This window comes from Schistocerca nitens, chromosome 6 (genome assembly GCF_023898315.1).
Source record: "Schistocerca nitens isolate TAMUIC-IGC-003100 chromosome 6, iqSchNite1.1, whole genome shotgun sequence".
NCBI classification, from domain to species: Eukaryota; Metazoa; Arthropoda; class Insecta; order Orthoptera; family Acrididae; genus Schistocerca; species Schistocerca nitens.
The window spans coordinates 550634514-550660637 of record NC_064619.1 but is presented as its reverse complement, the minus strand read 5'-3'; the positions used below and the strand labels follow the sequence as shown (position 1 = coordinate 550660637).

The following is a 26124-nucleotide window of genomic DNA, read 5'->3' as shown; positions in this document are numbered from 1 at the left end:
CGTGACCAGCCGCACAGCCCATGACTGCAGCGCCGCAGACCGCTCGGCTAATCCCGCGCGGCTTGGTTTTATTTCTTTTTGTAGGTGTGTTTGTATGTGTGTGTGTATTTTTGTGGTTGTGTATGTGGGCTGAAAAAGATGATCACCGTCCTCTCATAAGAGTACGCACAAAGTACTTCATCGTGACTCTGAAAGTCGATTGATAAAAATAAATGAATCATTACATTGCTAAAGGAAATATTGTAGATTACTTGTGTACAGAAAAAGGATTTTACATATCCCTTAGTAATAGGGTGTGTCGTTATTCTAGAAAGTGAGAAGCAAGTGACCTCAGATCTCAGTCAGATACAACCACTTTCCTTGCTAGTATACACGTTTCTGTTGACTCAAACTCACGACAGACTTTCTTTTATAATTTCTGGCTTAAAAGGAAGGTCACTTTCTAGAATCGTTCCTAGTAATTTGCGATAGACACTATGTATAAATCAAGTGCACGTTATTTCACAATCGGGCACGGCTGGAATAATATTATTAAAATAATTAAGATACCGATGCTTTCAGAATCACACTTTCATTTCGCAACAAGATTTTCTACGGCCATGTGTATGTATGTTGATGAAAATGGACTTTCAGAGTCACGATGAAGTACTTTGTGCGTACTCTTATGAGAGGACGGTGATCATCTTTTTCAGCCCACATACACAACCACAAAAATACACACACACATACAAACACACCTACAAAAAGAAATAAAACCAAGCCGCGCGGGATTAGCCGAGCGGTCTGCGGCGCTGCAGTCATGGGCTGTGCGGCTGGTCACGGCGGAGGTTCGAGTCCTCCCTCGGGCATGGGTGTGTGTGTTTGTCCTTAGGATAATTTAGGTTAAGTAGTGTGTAAGCTTAGGGACTGATGACCTTAGCAGTCAAGTCCTATAAGATTCCACACACATTTGAACATTTGAAATGAAACCCAAAATGATGTAATCACCGTGTGTCTTAAAAAGTTGAATAAAAGTGTGGGAAAAATATCTGAAGTACGGGAGTGACGTAAATGAAATAGCGTAAGTATATATTTCTATGACTGATCATGGCACTAATTAATATCAATCGGAAACTGTTCAAGAAATTTAATGGTCGTTCATGAACACTCAGGAAGGAGGTATGATGTCACACACTGGGCTCCCAACGTTACCAAATAAAATATGTAAAGGTACAGAGCTCCCTAGTTAAAATCACTGCTGTTTTTTAGTGGAAAATAAAATTCATGATATTCCAATGTGGCTGAAAGCATCGTCGGTTGCCTCCTTCAGATAAAACCCGTGCAGAGGTATGCACTACGGATATAATACTAGGATCAGTTTGTCCACCTTCGTGTTACCGCATCTCAGAGTATTTAGTTGAGTCCTCTACCGTCCCTAAAATTTTGAACTTAAAGGCACAGCAACTGGATCAATGATTACGAAACAATAATTTTACATTTATTCATAAACTGGTGTGTACAATGGCGCCCGGTACGCAGTTAAACCCCCGCGTTCTCAGAGATCCAAGAGCGCAGGTTGCCCACGTTGGTGAAGACGGCGGGCGTGACCTGGCAGAAGACGAGCCCCCAGGAGACGATGCCCAGCTGGGTAGTGCCGCTGACCAGGGCGCCCCCGGAGTCGCCGTCGCAGACGATGCCGTGGTCGCCGGCGCAGATCATGCGCTCGTTGACCGGCCAGAAGTCGTAGACGCTGTCGCACACCTCGCGCGAGATGATGAAGCTTTCGACCTGCTGCAGCTGCGTGCTCAGCTCGCCGTTGTGCTTCTCCATGCCCCAGCCCGTCGCCACCACCGGGGTTCCCTTCTCGGGATCGCTGCCCGCGGGCGGCAGGTCCACTGGCTGGACGTTGGTGCCGAACGTGAAGGCCGTAGACACCTTTCATACAGAGAACCTCATATCAAGTGACCTGCCAAAAAACTTATGAATAACAGAATTCATCAATTATTCAGTATGGACTGAGAGGACAAAAGTAACGGACAGAGCTTTTTCTTTGAAGATGCTTCGCATGACACGAGTGAATGCAAAAGAAACCACCAAAAAAGCTGGCATAGGCATTCGTATTCAAATCGCAGAGACATGTAAAAAGGCCGAATACGACGCAGCGCTCAGCAACGCTTATATAAGACAGCAAGTGTCTGGCGCAGTTCTTAGATCGGTTACTGCTGCTACAATAGCAGGTTATCAAGATTTAAGTGAGTTTCAGCGTAGTATTATATACATTTACTAAGATGGTATCTGTTCTTTCGGACATGTCTGAAAGAACAGATACCATCTCAGTAAATGTACATAGTTAAGGCTCACCGGCCATTTGACCATCTTCTTCTTTTGTGCGAATGCACAAACAGTGCCCGAACTCTTACCGGAATCGGCAACGCGCCGCGAGTAATGAGTGTAATGGGCGGGGGCACTACGAATGTAGTGCGGGACAATACGTTGAGAATGTGGGTTTCGCGGGAGGCGTGCCAGAGATAAATCCCTGCAGTCGCGCTATCCTCTGTGAGCTCGGTGGCTCAGATGGATAGAGCGTCTGCCATGTAAGCAGGAGATCCCGGGTTCGAGTCCCGGTCGAGGCACACGTTTTCATCTGTCTCCGTTGACGTATGTCAGCGCCTGTAAGCAGCTAAGGGTGTTCATTTCATTGTAATTTCAGTGGTATTATAGTCGACGCACGAGGAATGAGACACAGCATCTCCAAGGTAGCGATGAAGTGGGGTTTTCCATACGACCATTTCACGAGAGGACCGGGAATATCAGAAATTCGGTAAAACTTCAAATCTCCGACATTCTGCGGCCAAAAAAAGATCCTGCAAGAACGGGACCAACGACGGCTGAAGAGAATCATTCAGTGTGACAGAAGTAAAACCCCTCCGCAAATTGCTGCAGATTTCAATGCTGGGCCATCAAGAAGTGTCCGCGTGCGAATCATTCAAGGGAACATCATCGATATAAGCTTTAGGAGGCGAAGGCCCACTCGTGAACCCTCGATGACAGCACGACACAAAGCTTTACGCCTCTCCTGGGCCCGTCAGCATAGACATTAGACTCTTGACGGCTGGAAACAAGTTTCCTGGACGGAGAAGTCTCGTTTCAAATTGCCTCTAGCGGATGGATGTGTACGGGTATGGGGAAAAACAAATGAATCCTTGGACCGTGCATGTCAGCAGAGAAATGTTCAAGCTGGTGGGATCTCTGTAACGGTGTGGGGCGTGTGCTGTTGAAGTGATCTGGGACCCCTGATACGTCTAGATACGACTCTGACAAGTGACACGTAAATAAGCATCCTGACTGATCACTTGCAGCAATTCATGTCAATTGTGCATTCCGACGAACATGGGCAATTCCAGCAGGGCAATGCAGCACCCCACACGTTTCGTCCAGGAGAGAGATGCTTCGATTTTTTGAGTGCGCCAAGTAACATGGACCAACGAACTGCAAGACTGTATACTTTGCTGGCTGATTCTGTCACAGTTCTGTATATCTCATTCTACAAAGAGAACAACAAGACCTGTATGTGCTAAGTGGGACATATGTCCGTCTTAATAAATATGTCTCGTGTGGCGACGAAATATAGAAGTTGTGTTGTGGACGCGGCATCAACTGACGACCTAACCGCCTTTGATCTGCAGTGTTAAACGATGGAGGACACATGCCTCATAGCATACCTGAGATAACACAAAAATTCTGCTTCCCGTGCTCAAAACTGACTTTGGTGGATCGTCAACACTGCAGAGACAATGTTGCACTTGCGTAAGCCACCGCACCGGATCACCATAAGTGTTTGACGAACGGGCGTGACGTCGCTTCGGCAGAGTCAGGTGACTTGACGAATACCTTGTGAGTAAAATCGCCGCCGGTTTGAATGAGGGGCGCCAGAAACCCATTACTACCAGGACTGCTCAAATAGGACAACCGATTAGTGTCACAGTGCCTTGCCCTAGCTTTGGCCAGATACTGTATTAAGCAAGAATCAAGCAAACGACAGAATGTCAATGAGGCAGTGATGCTCTCTAACACATTATTCAAATTTTAACATGATCATTGACGATGCAGTAATAGCTATGAAAGGAAACGTGACTGAAATAATAAATAATTATACACATATTCATCGCAACAGATTTGCTGATGACTGCAATAGTTGCCGACTCAGAGAAGGAATTAAATACTTACGATCTTAAATAAAGAGGTAACAAAACTATAACAATAAATGCCAAGGAGACAAACGTCATTGTCATAAACAAGAAAAGAGGTTGAAACGTCCCCTTTAGAACAATTACACATGACTGTGCTTATCCTGACACACAATGTTTTTTGCGCAACGCTATCTGACATTCAAAAATCCCTACAAAAGAATGGCCCTGACTAACATTAACCGATACGTTTCACAAATCGCTTACCTCACAAAAATCTTGGTTATACGAACTACTGCAATACAGCGAGCGCCACTACTAGCAGCTAAATAAAAGATTCAAACTACGGAAGGCACTAACTACTGATAGGCATAGTTAGCAAATGAAAGATTTTGATAGAGAACAAACAATGTATTTACCTTCTTCTTCCAAACTTCGACTGACTCTGCTGTGGGCTTGCTCTGTTGTGGCCCATTACCTGTCTGCATGTCAAGAGTCAGCACTGTCTCTCCGTTGGAAGGACAACACTACTTCTACAAGACTGCATGGAAATCCACTACTTCTGTGTGCAATTTCTTTTACTAATGAGACTTTGTGAAAAAAAAACTGTAATTACTATTATGATGAATGATCAGGACTGTCTTTATGGACTGTGAGAAAATTTTAGCTTCTGACCAACATTGTATCAATAAGTGTGTGCATTTGATATCTTTGTTATTGTAATTATGAAAAACTTTATCAAATCATTATTGGCCAGTGCCCAAAACAATTTGTAAAATTTTTTGTGGGGAGCATGGGGGCTATGTAAGTAGGCTGTTTTGTTTTCTTATTGGCAACGTTACGTAGCGCTCTGTATGAAAATCACTGGCTGTGCTGTGTGCAGTCTGTGGCTGGTTCGCATTGTTGTAATACTCGCCATTGTAGTGTTGGGCAGCTGGATGTTAACAGCGCGTAGCGTTGCGCAGTTGGAGGTGAGCCGCCAGCAGGTGGATGTGGTGGATGTGGGGAGAGAGATGGCGGAGTTTGGAAATTTGTAAGAATGGATGTTATGAACTCCTATATATATTATGACTTTTGATGACTATTAAGGTAAATATATTGTTTGTTCTCTACCAAAATCTTTCATTTGCTAACTATGCCTATCAGTAGTTAGTGCCTCCCGTAGTTTGAATCTTTTATTTAGCTGGTAGTAGTGGCGCTTTCTGTATTGCAGTAGTTCGAGTAACCAAGATTTTTGTGAGGTAAGTGATTTGTGAAACGTATAGGTTAATGTTAGTCAGGGCCATTCTTTTGTAGGGATTTTTGAAAGTCAGATAGCGTTGCGCAAAAAACATTGTGTGTCAGGATAAGCACAGTCATGTATAATTGTTCTAAAGGGGACGTTTCAAGGTGAAGGTAAGACTGACGTACGAATAGAATATTTACAGAATGTAACCTGTGAAATGGTAGGTTCTTCGTACACGAATAGTGGTACAACAATTAAGGTTGCTACACCACATTTTCTGGCTTTTCTGTTAACACTTTAACCTTAACAATCCTTAGTACACATGAAAGACTTGGTGTCACTACGGAAATTATGGAGTGAAACATGAACTTCCACAGGGACGACATGACGTGATCCGGTTGAACTTCCACCTTGGCGTGTATACATACCGACTCCTGTCCACGTCACACTAGCTATCACCGTGCAGCCAGCTCAGTGCTATCGACAAGAGCGCTTCATTGTTCCTGTCATCACTGTTACGTCACATGCCAGCGAAACATTGCATTTTGTGGTTTTTAGGTCCTGTCTTTTACTACCTATCTCACACCTATTCTGCATCATAGACCTATTTGTAATCGTTGACTTACAGGAACGAAGGAAATGAGCGACAGAAAACCAGTTGGGACTGATTAAATCTGAGTCCAATTATTAAAAAAATTCTGGTAGACAGTAGTAGACTTCCTAATTCAGGACAGTTACCGGATGATACGAGAAACAGCCGGAGGATTTCAGTTAGAATTAAATAGCTGCATTGCTAAAAGAATCGAATATGGCTGAATGTAGTACCAAACAGAGTTAGGTTTCACTCACTCCGTGAGTTAAAGGTATTATCAAATGAAACAAATTACAGTACTCAAAGTAAGATAAAATCTTACTGAAGCAAAGGTCAGTTTTCTTTTAGCAGGTACTAGGGAAGCAATATTAGCATTGCTGAAGATCCTCGAGAGAAGACAGAAACTGAACAGGACGACTTTTGTCGTTTTTATTGATTTGCGTGCGGAACTGGGAAGTTTAAGTCTGTGTGGAGAGTGAGAAGTGACTGTCATGACAGAGGGTTAATCTGAAAACTCAAAGTAACAGAAGTGAAAGAACAGCTAAAATTATGAAAGGCATCAGAGAGGGTTGTCCCTTTTCGCCTTATCTGATCACAACGTTTATTGAAGAGGGTGGCTAATACCTTAAAAGGGACAACAAAACATAATTCAAATAAAAGCAGTCTTCACTGCATTCCTCTCATATATGTCTGAATGTAGTACCAACAGAGCTAGGTTTCATTCACTCCGTGAGTTAATGGTATATCAAATGAAACAAATTGCGGAAATCAAAGGAAGATAAGAACTATGGCTAGCTCGGAGCGTGTTCTGATTCCCAGATGTACATACTAACACACCAGAATAATAACACACCAGAATTTAAATGAAGTCAGCAGCTACACTCAAGCAATAGAAACTGAAGGTGAAAAGGAATACAAATTTCACATAGAAAAAGACGTAATTTCTACCAGGGTGTTACTTAAAATGTGTACTTTATTAAGAACTATGGCTACCTCGGGGCGCGTTCTGATTCCCAGATGTACCTCCTACCACACAAGAATAATAACACACCAGAATTTAAATGAAGTTAGAACATAAAAGCCTCTACGACTGAGCTGGAATCGGTGTTTTCTAAAAAATACAAGGTGTTACAAAAAGGTACGGCCAAACGTTCAGGAAACATTCCTCACACACAAGTAAAGAAAAGATGTCATGTGGACATGTGTCCGGAAACGCTTAATTTCCGTGTTAGAGCTCATTTTAGTTTCGTCAGTATGGAGAGTGCTACGGGAGAACCAGTTGTTTCCGTACCATGTACAGCGTGTGCAGGCACTATCAGCAGCTGATTGGCCTCCACGGGTACACTTCTGCGAATGGTTCATCCAACAATGTGTCAATCCTCATTTCAGTGCCAATGTTCTCTTTACGGATGAGGCTTCATTCCAACGTGATCAAATTGTAAATTTTCACAATCAACATGTATGGGCTGACAAGAATCCGCACGCAATTGTGCAATCACTTCATCAACACAGATTTTCTGTGAACGTTTGGGCAGGCATTGTTGGTGATGTCTTGATTGGGCCCCATGTTCTTCCACCTACGCTCAATGGAGCACGTTATCATGATTTCATACGGGATACTCTACCTGTGCTGCTAGAACATGTGCCTTTACAGGTACGACACAACATGTGGTTCATGCACGATGGAGCTCCTGCACATTTCAGTCGAAGTGTTCGTACGCTTCTCAACAACAGATTCGGTGACCGATGGATTGCTAGAGGCGGACCAATTCCATGGCCTCCACGCTCTCCTGACCTCAACTCTCTTGACTTTCATTTATGGGGGCATTTCAAAGCTCTTTTCCACGCAACCCCGGTACCAAATGTAGTGACTCTTCGTGCTCGTATTGTGGACGGCTGTGATACAATACGCCATTCTCCAGGGCTGCATCAGCGCATCAGGGATTCCATGCGACGGAGGGTGGATGCATGTATCCTCGCTAACGGAGGACATTTTGAACATTTCCTGTAACAAAGTGTTTGAAGTCACGCTGGTACGTTCTGTTGCTGTGTGTTTCCATTCCATGATTAATGTGATTTGAAGAGAAGTAATATAATGAGCTCTAACATGGAAAGTAAGCGTTTCCGGACACATGTCCACATAACATATTTTCTTTCTTTGTGTGTGAGGAATGTTTCCTGAAAGTTTGGCCGTACCTTTTCGTAACAGCCTGTATAGCGTGTATGTGGACATCTTATCCTGGTGACTAAATAAAATCAGCGAGTCATGCACTGTAAAATATGACACGGCCACCAATTACATTTCCTTTGATACTATTTCTGCCAGCAGTACATTGCCACTCCTCAGCACAGAGCTTTTTAAAAATGTGCTGATATAGTTACTAAAACATTAAAAACGTAAATTAAATACTCGTCTTTCAGTTTATTAAAGTAGTTGGTTCTACAGGATTTTCCAGATTTATAGCATACCTGGAGCAGGGCGATGTCGTAGTCTTTATAGACATTGTCATAGCTTTCGTGGGTGAAGCCGGTAGACACGGGGTGCAAAGTACCGCCACTGCCACGAGTGGAAGTGCCGGCGCGTGCGGTGATGGCGGTGGCTTCGTAGTAGTAGAGGCAGTGCGCCGCCGTCATGGCCCACGTGGAGCTGATGACGGAGGCCCCGCAGACGTGCGAGCCGCTGTACTCCAGCGACAGCTGCCACGGGTAGTCCGAGATGTCGGCCGGGCTGCCGCCGACGATGCGGCCGCTCCCTCTGGGGCGGGGCCCCCGCAAGGTAGCGGCGAGGCCGCAACACAGCAGGCAAGCTAGCACCGCGGCGCGCAGCATCTCCACAGTGTGTGGGCCACAAGGCAGCGCAGCGAGCTCTATATACCGCTGTCGAGGAGACTGAGTTTCGAAATGTATTCTTACTGATTCACGTTTGTTTGCACCTGGTTTGAGAGTCTCACAGTGAAGTGGATGTTTTTGAGAAAAAATTTTGACCTTGCGGCAACTACGACCTCCACTGCTATCACTGAGCTGACTGAAGCACCGTTGCCGATTATCAGCGGAAACACTTGAAGGATGATGATAAAAACCGAGCTGGCCGTAAAAGCTGCGACATCAGGAAGGCTGGCAAATAACGAAGTTTCACTTATTGTGCATATACAGGGTGGTCCATTGATAGTGACCGGGCCAAATATCTCACGAAATAAACATCAAACGAAAAAACTACTAAGAACGAATCTTGTCTAGCTTGAAGGGGTAAACCAGATGGCGCTATGGTTGGCCCACTGGACGGCGCTGCCATAGGTCAAACGGATATCAAATGCGTTTTTTTAAATGGGAACCCCCCCCCTTTTTAATACATAAACTTATAGTACGTAAAGTAATATGAGTGTTTCAGTAGGACCACTTTTTTCACTTTGTGATTGATGGCGCTGTAATAGTAACAAACGTATAAGTACGTGGTATAACTTAACATTGCGCCAGTGCGGACGGTATTCGCTTCGTGATACATTACCCGTGTTAAAATGGACCGTTTACCAATTGCGGAAAAGGTCCATATCGTGTTAATGTATGGCTATTGTGATGAAAATGCCCAACGGGCGTGTGCTGTGTGTGCTTCTCGGTATCCTGGCCGACCGGTCGCCGGATAGTTACGATATTTAAGGAAACAGGAAGTGTTCAGCCACATGTGAAACGTCAACCGCGACCTGCAACAAATGATGATGCCCAAGTAGGTGTTGTAGCTGCTGTCGCGGCTAATTCGCACATCAGTAGCAGACAAATTGCGTGAGAATCGGGAATCTCAAAAACGTCGGTGTTGAGAATGCTACATCAACATCGATTGCACCCGTACCATATTTCTATGCGCCAGGAATTGCAGGGCGACGACTTTGAACGTCGTGTACAGTTCTGCCACTGGGCACAAGAGTAATTACGGGACGATGACAGATTTTTTGTATGTGTTCTATTTAGTGACGAAGCGTCATTCACCATCAGCGGTAACGTAAACCGGCATAATATGCACTATTGGGAAACGGAAAATAAACGATAGCTGCAACAAGTGGAATATCAGCGACCTTGGTGGGTTAATGTATGGTGCGCCATTATGAGAGGAAGGATAATTGGCCCCCATTTTATTGATGGCAATGTAAATAGTGCAACGTATGCTGATTTCCTACGTAATGTTCTACCGATGTTACTACAAGATGTTTCAATGCGTGACAGAATGGCGATGTACTTCCAACATGATGGATGTCCGGCACATAGCTCGCGTAAGGTTGAAGCGGTATTGAATAGCATATTTCACGACAGGTGGATTGGTCGTCGAAGTACCATACTATGACCCGCACGTTCACCGGATCTGTCGTCACCGGATTTCTTTCTGTGGGGAAAGTTGAAGGATATTTGCTATCGTGATCCACCGACAACGTCTGACATCATGCGTCAGCGCATTTTCAGTGCATGTGCAAACATTACGGAAGGCAAACTACTCGCTGTTGAGAGGAATATCGTTACACGTATTGCCAAATGCATTGAGGTTGATTGACATCATTTTGAGGATTTATTGCATTAATGTGGTATTTACAGGCAATCAAACTGTAACAAAAAAATTGTTCAAATGGCTCTGAGCACTATGGGACTTAACATCTGAGGTCATCAGTCCCCTAGAACTTAGAACTACTTAAATCTAACTAACCTAAGGACACCACACACATCCATGCCCGAGGCAGGATTCGAACCTGCGACCGTAGCGGACGCGCGGTTCCAGACTGAAGCGACTAGAACCGCTCGGCCACACCAGCCGGAAAGCTGTAACAGCATCCGTTCTCAGAAATGGTAAGTTCACAAAGGTACATGTATCGCATTGGAGCAACCGAAATAAAACGTTCAAACGTACCTATGTTATGTATTTTAATTTAAGAAACCTACCTGTTACCACCTGTTCGTCTAAAATTGTGAGCCATATGTTTGTGGCTATTACAGCGCCATGTATCACAAAGCAAAAAAGTTGTCCAACTAAAACATTCATATTTCTTTACGTACTACAAGAATATGTAATAAAAAATGGGGGTTCCTATTTTTAAAAAACGCAGTTGATATCCGTTTGACCTATGGTAGCGCCATCTAGCGGGCCAACCATAGCGCCATCTGGTTTTCCCCTTCAAGCTAGACAAGTTTCGTTCTTTGTAGTTTTTTAGTTTGACGCTTATTTCGTGAGATATTTGGCCCGGTCACGATCAATGGACCACCCTGTATACGTTTATATGCGATTCGGAGGATTTTAGTACACAGGCTGTAATCCTGTTGGACATTAGTGGGAACAAAGATTGTACGATAGATACGGGTGTATCATTCCACGCCACTTCACCCGCAGACTAGTACTGGTGTGTAGCGGCCTGCCAGACTATCGGCAGCCCATTACCAGAGATTTGCAGAGCGTGCTGGCCATGGGAGCTATCGAGCACCCTCTGTATAGCCGTACTTCAATAGAGCATAGACAAAGCCCGATCTTGAGTTATCATACTGAAAGATTACACCAAGGAGACTTCGTACATGCGCACGTAAAGAATGTAACGCTTTCTGTACGAATTTACGATTAACATCGTCCTCATACGATCACCTCTCACGTCGTTCCATCCTATTCTATGGGGCGGTGAACAAGGCCTCTCCCTGCCGGCCGGAGTAGCCGAACGGTTCTAGGCGCCACAGTCTGGAACCAAGAGACCGCTACGGTCGCAGGTTCGAATCCTGCCTCGGGCATGGATGTGTGTGATGTCCTTAGGTTAGTTAGGTTTAAGTAGTTCTAAGTTCTAGGGGACTGATGTCCTCAGAAGTTAAGTCCCATAGTGCTCAGAGCCATTTGAACCAAGGCCTCTCCCGCAGTTATGGTCCTTAAACTTACCTCCCTGTCTCACGCTGTTCCTAGTATGTCCTCTGTATATCTTTGTACCTCGGTTGTCCTCTTGGTCTTCTCTCTCTGAGTTTTAAATCATGCGTTAGTATAGGTTGCTCTGTTAGCATCAATGTGTCGTACATCTCCGTAACATCTCAGTGGATGCGATGATATTTTGTCGAGTATTCTCAACTTGTTTTCCGATTTTCTCATTCCGCATTCTGTCCCTCCATGTCCTTCCTGCCACGCTACGAACAAACATCATCTCGCCTTCTTGAATTCTTGTGATGTCTGTACTTCTCATGGTCCATGTTTCACAACCCTATGCTAACATGAAGAAGTAATAGGTTTCATGGATGACCCTCATTCAGATCATTGGCACTTTGTTGTTCAATATGAGGTCTTTAACTGTTGGATGATAATATATTTATAATAAGACAGATTATTGGCAATCGTCACGAATTTGGCATAGAATCACTTTTAGCGTTTTCGACTGCGAGATACTTTTTGATGATGTAAAAAGCCCCTTTCGTAGAAAATCTTAGATATGAAAGGTTTTTGTAAACACCTTATTGATACCATAAAGAGTCTATGCGTAAATACGAAAGAAGCTATAAGTTCATGTTCAGAAACATTGGATTAAATTGTAATAAACCAATGTGTTTGATGGCTCCAAGCACAATGGGCCTTAACATCTGAGGTCATCAGTCCCCTGGACTTAGAACTACTTAAACCTAACTAACCTGACATCACACACAACCATGCCCGAGGCAGTATTCGAAACTGCCACCGTAGCAGCAGCGCGGTTCCGGACTGAAGCGCCTAGAGCCGCTCGGTCACAAAGGCAGGTCCTATGTGTTCGACAACGGTGTAGTGTACCGCCCACGTTATTTACTTTATATACTGACGACCTAGCTACGAACTGGAAACATGAAATACAGTTACGAATTAAAATAGGATCTAGCTTACCGTTAAATTATTACAGGCTGGTTAGTAGATAATTATACAAAAAACAGAAGATAATTTACAAATAGCAGTGTTCACATTGAGGCTAAGCACAGTATACTACAGTTTAACTATATCTGCAAATATAACAAAGATAATGGCTTTCTCAGAAAACAATCCAGTCAGATCGACAATAATAATATATGAGAAAATTTTAGAACAAATGTCTGAACTATGTTTTCTAGGACGTGATGCTACAAAGGGCATTCAATAACTAACGCGACACTATTCCTCTCGGTCAATTTTGGTTGAAAAAACGCCAAATTTCCTGTGGGATATCGTGGAATATTCCCGCTTCAGCCCCTATAGTTTCATTTATTTTTGATGAGTGGTGGCGCTATATGTAGCCTTGAGAATGGCATTTGTAACAGAGGTGCGTTCGAAGCAGAGAGGTGTCATTGAGTTTCTTTTGGCGGAAATCCAGAGTATGGCATAGGCGCTTGCTGAATGTCTACAGAAACCTGGTAGTGAACAAAAGCACGATGAGTCGGTGGGCGAGGCGTTTGTCATCATCGCAACAACCTCGCGCAAATCTCCCGCGCGCCGGCCGACCGCACACAGCTGCGACTACTGCGATGTTAAAACGCGCAGACGCACTCTTTTGGGGGATATCGACGCATCACAATCACCTCTCTGCAAGACTGGACGTACCTGTTGACTGCTGACACACCTGAGAGCAGCTCACAAAACTTCAATGGACTGCTCTTCCTCATCTTACCTACAGCCCCGATTCGCACCTTCCGATTTCCACCTGTTTGACCCAACGAAGGATGCACTCCGCAGGAAGCAGCACGTGGACGATGGGGAGGTAACAGATGCAGCAAGATCTTTTTTCCGCCGTTGATCAGTAGAGTGGTACCATGCAGGCATACAGGCCCTCCCCAGTAAGGTGGCGTAAGGCTGTCGCATTGTACGGAGATTATGTTGAAAAATACATGCTTCCAGAAAAAAGTGTGTTGCATTACTTACTGAACGCCCCTCGTAGCTTTAACTTTGACGAAGACACTGAGAGGAACACTAAGGATTTTCGAACTCTCTGCGGAAAAGATGGAAGAATTTTGGGAAGAAAAACAACGAAGGAAACACAAATAAATTTCTGCAAAGGTATGGCTGTACCTATTCTTACATATGGTTCCGAGTCATGGACAATAACAAAGGAATTAAAATCAATAAAATCAATAAAAATGGCAGAAATGATGTTCATGATGACCTCTATTCCAATTTTCTGTACAGGTTCCTGAACTGTTATTCCCACGTACTAAATTACGCCTATTGAGAGTAGAAAGCTCTTAAAGAAACTCACATTCTGAAATATTAACATATATTGCGATAAAATACACTGCATGAACAAACAGAAAGTTCGTGTGGAAGCGTGAGAAACATAACCTGCTGAGAACGCGTGTTATGTTGTTTCAGTGACAACAAAATTGGGTGAGATTTACAGGGAACTTGACAGTATGAGCCCACTTACCATTATGACGTTGCATATCCTTTGGCCACATTGTATGCACTATTTTGCTTGGGAAGGGTGTCATAAGACAGTCGTATCCTCTTGTGAGGCAAGCTTGCACTCAATTCTGGTAACAGGACCTTGATATCCTCATTACTGGCACTAGCACGGAGTTATGATGGTAATGATGATGATGAAGATGTATGGTTTGTTGGGCTCACAATTGTGCGGTCATCAGCGCCCGCACATAGTCCCAATTTTTACACAGTCCAATTTTTTTTACACAATCCAATGTAGCCACTGTCACGAATGATGATGATGACGATGATGATGAGTACAACAAAAACATCTAGTCCCTGGGCAGAGAAAATTCCCATCGCGGCGGGGAATCAAACCTGGGACCCCGTGATCCAGAGGCAGCAACGCTAGCCACTAGAGCACGAGCTGCGGGTTACTTGGACGGGGTTGATGTCCGACCTGGTCCCACACTTGTTCTGTCAGGAACAGAGCTAGAGGTCATGCTGGCCACGAGAGTCCCTCAACATCAAGTAGACAATTCATAGAGAAAAATGCAACGAATGCAGGAGCATTGTCCTGTTGGAAAATAGAGCCATGAGAGTTAACACTTGACAACCCAGGATGTCCCTGACTTATCTTCGTGACGTCGGAGTTTCGTCAATTAGTACCACCCGTGACCTGATGCTATACTTGGTACCTCACCACACAGTTATGCCACTCTGGCTTTCCAAGGCAGAATAAGAATGCGACTTATGCCACTTCTTGCCCCCTCACCTCCCCCCCCCCCCTCCCCCCGGTCGCCCCGTACTAATTGGTTCAAATGGCTCTGAGCACTATGGGACTTAACATCTGAGGTCATCAGTCCTCTAGAACTTAGAACTACTTAAACATAACTGACCTAAGGACATCACACATGTCCATGCCCGAGGCAGGATTCGAACGTGCGACCGTAGCGGTCGCGCGGTTCCAGACTCAAGAACCTAGAACCGCTCAGCCACTACGGCCGACTCGCCCCGTACTCTCCAACGATGGTCATGTAGGGTAGTAGAGAACCACGATTCATCGTTGAACGTAGTACAGTGCCATTCATTAGTAGACGATGCTTTCAGGTCACGTCAACACTCCAAACAGAGCCATTGCTGTTGTGGTGTTAACGGCGGTCTACGCAAGAGAGATAATTCCCTAGTCCAGAAGCAGAACGCAGAATGTTTCAGGGAGTCAGTTATCGTCGGTTGGCAGGTGCAGATGTGGCTTACAATGTGCTTAGTGCTCAATATGGTAATCCTAGCTTGTGGTGGTGACGCGTGGTCGACCGGAAACTTGTCAACGAGTCTGCTGGCGCTCATGTTCCCATCTACATGTTCCCAAGCATGAACAACACTGATGCACTCTGTTGGTCGTTCTGCCAGTCACAAAATTGCGACTCTTAATCGTCCATAAACCATCCGATGGCGCGTATGCGTAGAAACATACATTCACGTACGAACACGTCTTCTGATTGCTTAATTTTTGTGATCAGGTAATGTATTTCAGAAGTCCGCCCCCGGTAGCTGAGTGGTCAGCGTGACAGAATGTCAATCCTAAGAGCCCGGGTTCGATTCCCGGCTGGGACGGAGATTTTCTCCGTTCAGGGACTGGGTGTTGTGTTGTCCTAATCGTCATCATTCCATCCCCATCGACGAGCAACTCGCCGAAGCGGCGTCAAATCAAAAGACTTGCATCCGACGAACGGTCTACCCGACGGGAGGCCCTAGTCACACGACATTCATTCATTCATGTATTTCAGAAGTGTTGTAATCGATTCTGTCAACAACAGGTTACTATCTGTTAAAAAATGTTACTTCTGTTAACAATGGTGTAAAATAATTGTGATCCGCTTCTGACAGAACTATCCTACGTTTCTTCTGCTGAGAGTGCTCTCATCCGATTCACAAACTACGGTATCGGTTAGGGCTGCCGGTGAACCTTCTAGTCTCTCTGCTGTTCAGATGTGGTATTTACTGTGGTTTTATCTGTTTGGGATTTCTGGACCCCGATCTCAAGTGGGCTGTATATTTTATCTCTGCCGTCCGTGATAATCTTCCTATCGACAGCACTAGTGCTCTCAAGAGGAAATGCTACTTGACACAAGATCTAACTTACATAAAATTCACCTTTAGTCACAATGGACATGTGGTAACGATTTTCTAGCTCCCGCTAAACTATGGTGAAGGTGTCAGAGCCAGTTCCGTCGCGAATGCTCTCTTCCTAGATATTGGATAAGCCATATAGGGCGTTAAGGCGTAGCGGGTGCTTAACAGTGAAGACAGGTCTGTACTGAGTTGCTTTCCTACTAAAAGAAATGGTTTGTGTAGGCAGGACAGATGATAAATTGAATAAGATTTATAATCTGTTCACATTAATCAACTCTTTACCGAAGGAATAGAGGAGAAAAGGAAAAAAAGGTTCCTTGACACACAGCACATCAATACGTTGTAAACTAAATAGGTGTTTTTACCACTACACACTTCTTTGTGCTGGCCACATCTCAGTGGCCTTCGATGGAACCGGTCTTGAAACCACAATTGATTTACAGCTCGATCAATAACATCCACTGCGTTTGCAAAACGCCATAACACAGTGTGCCTATTACCTCTTAAATATACGTCGGCGGTCGATGTAACTGTGTCTGATTGCTTCATGAAAAGTTTGACGTTGATTAGAATTTATTTCACCGCACAAGGACAAAAACAAGCCTTCAGCCTCAATGACACAGCATTCATTCCGCGCCGTTCTATGTGTCTTCCAATTACAAGTGACGGTCGTTCATTGGGAAAGTGCTGCCTGTTAGGGATGTGGTCTGTAATGAGTGACCAGCATTCCCCTTGTGCAGAGTAACGCTCTCTGTTTCCCAGCTGTGAGGGAAGGACTACCAAAACTGAAAGGTTAACATATACGGAGGTGCACCCTTGTGGTAACTGCTCTTTCATGATAACTGGAAATGCAGTCATGATTCATTATATTAAATTGCTTTCTTTTTCAAACCTTTTCAAATAAATGTCATTTCACCATCTGTTCTTTAATTACTAGTGCACTAAATATTTGTGTTATTTCCTGCAAATTTAGTTACACATACAATAATCGATTGAATGAGTAACAGAGAATTGTTCGTTGTTATCTCTCGAGAGTGCCTTCGAATTTTAAGGCTTCTTCATAATGGACTGAAGTACCATCTACTAAATCATATTGCAAATAGAACTTATTTACAAAGAAAGCAACTATATTTGCTGAATATAACTCTGCTTAATTCTAAATTAATATCTCAAATGGCTCTGTGCTCTATGGGACTTAACTGCTGAGGTCATCAGTCCTAGAACTTAGAACTACTTAACCCTAACTAACCTAAAGACATCACACACATCCATGCCCGAGGCAGGATTCGAACCTGCGACCGTGCCGGTCGCGCGGTTCCAGACTGTAGCGCCTAGAACTGCTCGGCCACTCTGGACGGCAATTCTAAATTACCCATACTACAGCCCTTGGCTAAATAACAGTAGTTGATACAGATTGGGGCCAATAAAAGTGGCCCGGACGAGAGAATATGTATGCCCATCACGTGATCCACACCGGTTCCTTGGAGGACATTTACACAATCTTCACATCTGACAAAGTTGTCAGCAGAACAGCTGGCCACCCAAATCACCTGATCTGTCAGTTTGCAATTACTTTGTGTGGGGTGCCCTCAAATCTAAGGTGTATCGCAACAACCCTCACAGTCTTCAAGAACTGCAGCAGAACAGTTCGAATAAGATAGCAGTAAATGCAGCAGTTCAGCTTCGATACTCCTTCAGCAGCTCGCTGACCAGGGTCAAAAAGTGCATGGAGATGAGTGGTGTGCTCTTTCAACATCTGTTATAATCAGCTTAATACTGTATTTCCTTTCCTCTGCTTTCTTTCTTTGTACCATAGAACTCAATTCTCTGGGCTACATTTACTTGCCCTACCCTGTATAACAAAACTCTCTTCTTGACCAAAAATATTTATTTTATTTATTTCAGCCTTACACTTTTCGGCATTACGCCATTTTCAAAACAATAAAATTTTTCTTATACAAAGCACCGTGTCTAAGTTCATTGTATTAAACACAAGTGCTAATTTAAGCTTACTACGATGAAGCCGGACGTCACAGGAGTTTATTCCTTTGAAAATGGCATAATGCCGAAACACAAAAGGATGAAAGAAATACGAGGCTTGTCCAGAAAGTAAGTTCCGATCGGTTGCGAAATGGAAACCACAGTGAAAACCAGAAACGTTTTATTTGCAACAGTTAGGTACACATTCCACCTACTTCTCTATACAGTTACCGCTCCAACTTCGAGTTTTGTCGCAGTGTTGCATCAGCTTTTCAATGTCCCCGTCATAGAAAGCTGCCGCCTGTGCTTTCGACCAGCTATCTGCACTGGTCTACAGCTCGTTGTCTGTGGAAAAAATTTGTCTTCATAGCAAGCGGTTCTTGTGGCCAGAGATGAGACTCAGGAGGAGCCAATTACGGACTGTGTTATGGGTGATCAAATACTTCTCATCGGAAACGCTGCAGGAGCTTCTTCATTGCCCCTGCAGTGTGCGGTCGAGAATTGGCATGAAGAAGGAACAGTTGTGTTATGTGGGCTGCATGAGACAGGCGAAATGTCTAACCAGGCCCTCATACTTGGCTGGAGACGCTATTCCCTATGCATCTTTAGGTGCTCATTGTTCACTCAAAACTGAAAAGAGCGACACCACACGACACGATCGACGGGCATACTAGAGAGGCCGCCCAACTCGTGCGTGCAAAGCTTTACCCGACTTTACTCAGTGGTTTCCATTTCGTGACCGATCGCAACATACTTTCTGGACAACCCTCATAAAATAAATATTTGCAGCCAAGACGAGAGTTTTATTATAAGTGCAGAAGATGAGTGCCACATCACATAAAGCTTTCATTCAGTATGTAACCAAAGTTGTATTCATTCATCATTTTCCTGTGTTAGACACTGCTAACTGTGTAACACACACGTAATTACCTGGATGGCATCATTGCTACCTGGTAAGAGGTGGCACCATTTTTACGTGTTAAGACTCATCTTGTTGTTTAGAGATCCACATTTCTTTCCTTTTTTGAAGATTAATAACACAATTGTTTGTTATGTTGGTTAAAGCCTCAAACATTTTACTTTGTTTTTGATTCTTGCTTAATTAAACTATCTGAAATCTATTGCTGTTGCTACGAATCCAGTGTCCATGATAAAGACTATAGACTGCATCATGATTGTTGTTATGGAGTTCTGCTTAATTTGCAAGAAAGTAATATCTCTTGCTTTGGCAGACTTTTAATACATTTGAGTGTAGTTTACTTAAAAAGACAAAACACGTAGTATTTTATGTGTAAAGTTTCATTAATAAATTAATTTCTTCTCTTAACTCCGTACAACCACTCCAAGGGACATAAATGAGCACACAAATCTTGTAGAGTGCTTAGCTGCTCTTTTTTCTTTTTTTAATAAATTTAATTCCTCTGGGAAAGACATAGATTCAGTAATGTATCTATGGCAGCCTTATGAACTGTGAATTACTCAGTAAGTAAGATAATGCAAAGAAGAACCACACATTTCACGTTGGATTTACCACCGACAGGGCATGGGAGACACTTCTAAAATAATTTTCAATGTAGAAACTACGTGATAACAGCTACACCGTCAGGAATGGTAATTTACAATTAAGAAAACGTTCCTCGACTTACATTTTAGGGCGCACTAGCTCCATCTCTACCTCACGCATTTAATACACGAGGATCATATTCCTGAAAATGGGAGATTGAAGGTCTTGCATAAGCATACAAGCGTTTCAGATAAATAATTTACAAACTGAATCGGTAATGTGTGGTAAATAACATTAGTAGCTATTACTCTTCACTATACACTGCGTGATGGTTTCGTAAGTATTAACGTAGGCCAAGAAACGAAAATACCTTCTGGCGAAACTGGGCTGGCTACCGTATTGAAGTATCGAACAAAGAATCAACAGGTTTAAAGCGTTAATGAAATACGTTTGGTATTCCACTTGTAGCTTCCAACGCGTTGAATGAATGATGAAAGCTTAAACGGGGAAAGGAATTTATAAATTCGATGTTCCTTTATGATTTTGAAAACGCAGTTCAAAAATACATTAGGACTATTTGAGGGTTTGTTTTCCTGCTACTGCCTCGTAATGTATTGGCGCGTGAATTATCTGTATGAGGGGAGGCCAGTAGCTCAGCCGCTTGACCTCGTCGGCCCGGTTTCCTACTCCTCTTTTGAACACACCTGAATGCTAAGAGACGGGGACCAAGCTACCAGAATATTTTTTTTCTTCTACGCACTACATCAACTTGTACGCACCACATCTCCAACGCTTCAGTTCTCTCCCTCAGCCCATGTTTCACTATCATACAGTACTGTGCTCCGAACCTATGGTCTCAGAAATTTCTTCCTCAAGTAAGGCTAATGTTTCATACCAGTAGTCTTCTCTTCGCCAGGAATGCCCTCTTAGTCGTAGTTAATATACTTTTTATGTCTTCCTTGCTCCGTACATCATAGATTATTTTCTGTCCTGGGAGCAGAATTCCTCAACAAAGTCTACTTCGTGATACCCAAACCTGATATTAAGTTTCCGACTGTTCTCATTTCTGCTAGTTATTATTATTTTCTTCTTCGTTCGATTTGCTTAATTCCACATCGTGTACTCTGTAGACTGTTCATTCCATTCAACAGATCCTGTAGTTTCTCTTCACATTCATTGACGATAAAAATGTCGTCCTCGAATAGTATCATTGATATCCTTGCACCTTGAATTTTAATCCTACTCTTGAATGTTTCTTTTATTTTAATCATTGCTTCTACGATGTATACATATAACAGCAGGGAACGATAGACAACATCCTTGTCTTACATACTTTTTCTGTTGAGCACTTCTTTCTCAGTCTTCCAATGTTATTTTCCCCTCTTGGTTTTTCTACGCATAGTATATTAGCCGTCTTTCCCTACAGTTTACTCCTGTCTTTCTTAAAACTTCGAACATCTTTCACTATTTCACATTGTCGAAGGTTTTCTCTACCTCAACACATTTTGGGAATGAATCTAGATTCTTCTTTGGTCTCGCTTCCATTATCAACCACAACGTCTAGGCTGCCTCTAATGTGACTTTACCTTTCCTCAGGCGGAACGTCGTGTAACAGATCCTCGATTTCTCTCTTCCATTCTTCTGTGGGTTATTCTTGTCAGCAGCTAGCATGCATGAGTTGTTACGCTGATTGTGCGGCAGGTCTCGCACTTGTTGGGACTTCCTGTCTTCGGAATTGCGTGGATAACGTTTTTTTCCGAAAGTCTGTTGGTATATCGCAAGTCTCATACATCCTGCACACCAACGTGAATAATTTTAGAAATTCCGGTGGAATGCTATCTATCCCTTCTGCCGTATTTGACCTTAAGACTTCCAAAGCTCTCCTCATTTCTTTTTGTAATACGAGATCCTTATCTCTTTCCTGTCGACTGCTCTTTCTTGTTCTATCACGTCATCAGTTAAGTCTTCCCCCACATAAAGACTTCGATGTACTGTTACAGCTCTCTCTTCTGCATTTAACAGTGCACTCTACATTGCACTCTCAATGTCACCACCATTGCTTTAATTTCACCGAATGTTTTGACCTTTCTATATGCTGAGTCAGTTTTTCCGAAAATCATTTATTTTCCGATTTCTTGGCGTTTTTCATGTACCCATGTTGTCTTAGTTCCCAGAACCTCCTGTTTACTTCATTCCTACGTCACTTCTATTTCTTTATTCCTGAATTTTCTTGGACATTTTTGTTCTTGCTTCTTTCGGTGATCATCTGGAGGATTTCTTCTGTCACCAACGGTTTGTTCGTTGTTACGTTCTTTGTACCTATGTTTTTGTTCCCAACTTCTGTGATGGCCCTTTTTAAGAGACGTCCATTCCTCTTCAACCGAACTGCCTACTGAGTTATTCATTTTCGCAATATCTACAGCCCCAGAGATCTTCAAGGGTATCTCTTCGTTCGTTAGTATCTCTGTTTCCCACTTTTCTCGCATTGATTCTTCCTGACTAGTGTCTTACTCCTCATCATCACTAAATTGCGATCTGAATCTATACCCGCTCCTAGGTACGCCTTACAATACAATGTCTGATTTCAGATTCTCTGTCTGGCCATCGTGTAAACTATCTGAAATCTTCTCTTCTCTCCCACCCTTTTACAAGGATATCTCCTCCTCTTGTGATTCTTGAAGAGAAATTTATTGCAGAATCTATTATTCTCTCCTCTCTCCTTCCTTCTATCAAAACCCATATTCTCTCATAACCTACAACCGCATTCCAATCTCTTATGACTATTAGATTTTCATCTTCATTTACGTATAGGATTACCAGTTCAACAACGTCATATACTCCCTCTGTCTCTTCATCTTCTGCTTGCGACGTCGGCATTTGTAACTGAACTATTTTTGTCGCTGTTGGTTTGCTTTCGGTTCTGATGAGAACAACACTATCACTGAGCTGTTAAGATTAACTCACTCTTTGCCATCCCTTCATATTTATAACGAATCCTTCTCCGCTTATACCACGTCCTGCTCCTGCTGATGTTATCCTACACTTACCTGATCAGAAGTATTTGTCTTCTTTCATTTCACTGATGCTCGCTATATCTAGAGTGAACCTTAGCGTTTCCCTTTTCAGATCTTCTACCTCTCTACTGCGGTCAAATTCATGACATTCCATGCTCCATCTTGTAGAACATTATCCTTTCGTTAGTTATTCAGCCTCTTTCTTATAGTCACCCCACCCCCTCCCACCCCTTCTTGACAGTTCCGTCCCACAACCCGGACAGGAGACTAGTCCGGAATCTCTTGCCAAGAGATCATCACTGAATCATTTTTGCTTACGTAAAATGGTATTTAACTGAAAGTTGCAGTTGGGGAGGGGGGCAAACCTTACCTGAAGACAGAAAACAGTGCCAAGCGATGTTTGAGCTTATTTAAAGAGCGTCGCCACTGGACCAATCCATTACTGGAAACGTATGATTTAGTCACAATAGTGACGTTCAGAGGAGGTACTAGTAGAGTACGTTTCTGTTTGTCGTTGTTTGGTTGTTTTCCGCTTATGGCGCTTAAGGAAACGCTAAGCATATGAACCTGTTTTAAAGCATTGTCTACTGAGTACAATAGAGTTCGAAGGCGATGATTCTAACAGCATGACAATGTAGGCTTTCGCACAGCAGAATTTGTGAGGCAATGATTTGTTATCAGTAACATTCGTCTAATGGGTTGGCCTGCAAATTCCCGATCTGAGTCATCTGAAATGTCTTTGGGATGAGTCAGAACGTTGAGATACAGAGGTACTAATGAATGAAGAGACACTTGAAATTCTCTGCTGCTGTAAACATTGTCATGAGGTATAGCTCAGTAGGCAGTTCAGTTGAAGAGCAATGGACCTCTCTAAAAAGGTCAGTCACAGAATTCGGAAAGAAGACCGTAGTTACAAAGAAGGTAACAACAAAGAAACCATGGTTAATGCTGTGGCCGCACACTTCGGACATCGTAGCGTCTACTGCATCGGCATCTCACATTACGTCCAGCCATCACGGGATGCCTACATCACAGGGTGTATATTCACCAGTAAAACCTACGTCGTCTGTGTTGAAACAACAAATACCTACCGGCGGCCACAACACCAGGTCTTGCCAACAGCCGCAAAGGATCGCTACCCGTTCGCGTAGCCTGCAGAACAGCTTCACTAGAGGTCGCAACTAGCCGAGGAACTACTTAGCTACACCAGTCGCGTGATCACAAACAGTTCCGGCAGATACATCCGCCAACGGGCCTTATAAGGCGGAGCACTGCCGGCATTAGGCACTTGGACGCACCACCCGGAAGGATACAGAGCCCCCGCGCGGCAGCCACGGTCAGACGTCTCTTCTAGCTGGCCGGTCTCTTGGTATAGTCGACGAACCTCTGGACGTCGTAGGACTGTTCGTGTTCGCTCCCCGTGAAGAGTAGGGTCTTTTTTATTATTATTATTTTTTATTTTGTATTTGTGTCGATCCGTAGTTGGGATCGAGTCGGTTGTAATTTTGGATGTTGTATTATTGTCTCGTTTTGGTGAGTCCAATAAATTCTTTTCGGACTTACGTTTCCGCATTTCTATTCTGCTAGCGGAGATACTTCACTTAAGCCGGCCTGGGTGGCCGAGCGGTTCTAGGCGCTACACTCAGGAACCGCGCGACCGCTACGGTCGCAGGTTCGAATCCTGCCTCGGGCATGGATGTGTGCGATGTCCTTAGGTTAGTTAGGTTTAAGTAGTTCTACGTTCTAGGGGACTGATGACCTCAGAAGTTAAGTCCCATAGTGGTCGGAGCAATTGGAACCATTTGAACTTCAGTTAACAGAATAAATACACTCCTGGAAATGGAAAAAAGAACACATTGACACCGGTGCGTCAGACCCACCATACTTGCTCCGGACACTGCGAGAGGGCTGTACAAGCAATGATCACACGCACGGCACATCGGACACACCAGGAACCGCGGTGTTGGCCGTCGAATGGCGCTAGCTGCGCAGCATTTGTGCACCGCCGCCGTCAGTGTCAGCCAGTTTGCCGTGGCATACGGAGCTCCATCGCAGTCTTTAACACTGGTAGCATGCCGCGACAGCGTGGACGTGAACCGTATGTGCAGTTGACGGACTTTGAGCGAGGGCGTATAGTGGGCATGCGGGAGGCCGGGTGGACGTACCTCCGAATTGCTCAACACGTGGGGCGTGAGGTCTCCACAGTACATCGATGTTGTCGCCAGTGGTCGGCGGAAGGTGCACGTGCCCGTCGACCTGGGACCGGACCGCAGCGACGCACGGATGCACGCCAAGACCGTAGGATCCTACGCAGTGCCGTAGGGGACAGCACCGCCACTTCCCAGCAAATTAGGGACACTGTTGCTCCTGGGGTATTGGCGAGGACCATTCGCAACCGTCTCCATGAAGCTGGGCTACGGTCCCGCACACCGTTAGGCCGTCTTCCGCTCACGCCCCAACATCGTGCAGCCCGCCTCCAGTGGTGTCGCGACAGGCGTGAATGGACGGACGAATGGAGACGTGTCGTCTTCAGCGATGAGAGTCGCTTCTGCCTTGGTGCCAATGATGGTCGTATGCGTGTTTGGCGCCGTGCAGGTGAGCGCCACAATCAGGACTGCATACGACCGAGGCACACAGGGCCAACACCCGGCATCATGGTGTGGGGAGCGATCTCCTACACTGGCCGTACACCACTGGTGATCGTCGAGGGGACACTGAATAGTGCACGGTACATCCAAATCGTCATCGAACCCATCGTTCTACCATTCCTAGACCGGCAAGGGAACTTGCTGTTCCAACAGGACAATGCACGTCCGCATGTATCCCGTGCCACCCAACGTGCTCTAGAAGGTGTAAGTCAACTACCCTGGCCAGCAAGATCTCCGGATCTGTCCCCCATCGAGCATGTTTGGGACTGGATGAAGCGTCGTCTCACGTGGTCTGCACGTCCAGCACGAACGCTGGTCCAACTGAGGCGCCAGGTGGAAATGGCATGGCAAGCCGTTCCACAGGACTACATCCAGCATCTCTACGATCGTCTCCATGGGAGAATAGCAGCCTGCATTGCTGCGAAAGGTGGATATACACTGTACTAGTGCCGACATTGTGCATGCTCTGTTGCCTGTGTCTATTAGAGATGGGCAAAACTGTTCTT

General features: G+C 44.3%; 2 protein-coding genes across 3 annotated transcripts in view; one reads left to right on the top strand and one right to left on the bottom strand.

Moving 5' to 3' along the window:
- The window catches only part of LOC126262510 (lachesin-like), a 971377-nt gene that overhangs the window by 181337 nt on the left and 763916 nt on the right, over positions 1-26124 (top strand). The window lies entirely within an intron of this gene.
- LOC126262512 (trypsin delta-like) lies at positions 1456-8910 on the bottom strand. The gene is made up of 2 exons (XM_049959184.1): positions 8453-8910; positions 1456-1914 (listed from the first exon to the last, which is right to left on the bottom strand). The coding sequence occupies exons 1-2, from the start codon at positions 8810-8812 to the stop codon at positions 1519-1521; spliced, it is 756 nt and encodes a 251-aa protein (XP_049815141.1). The 5' UTR covers positions 8813-8910; the 3' UTR covers positions 1456-1518.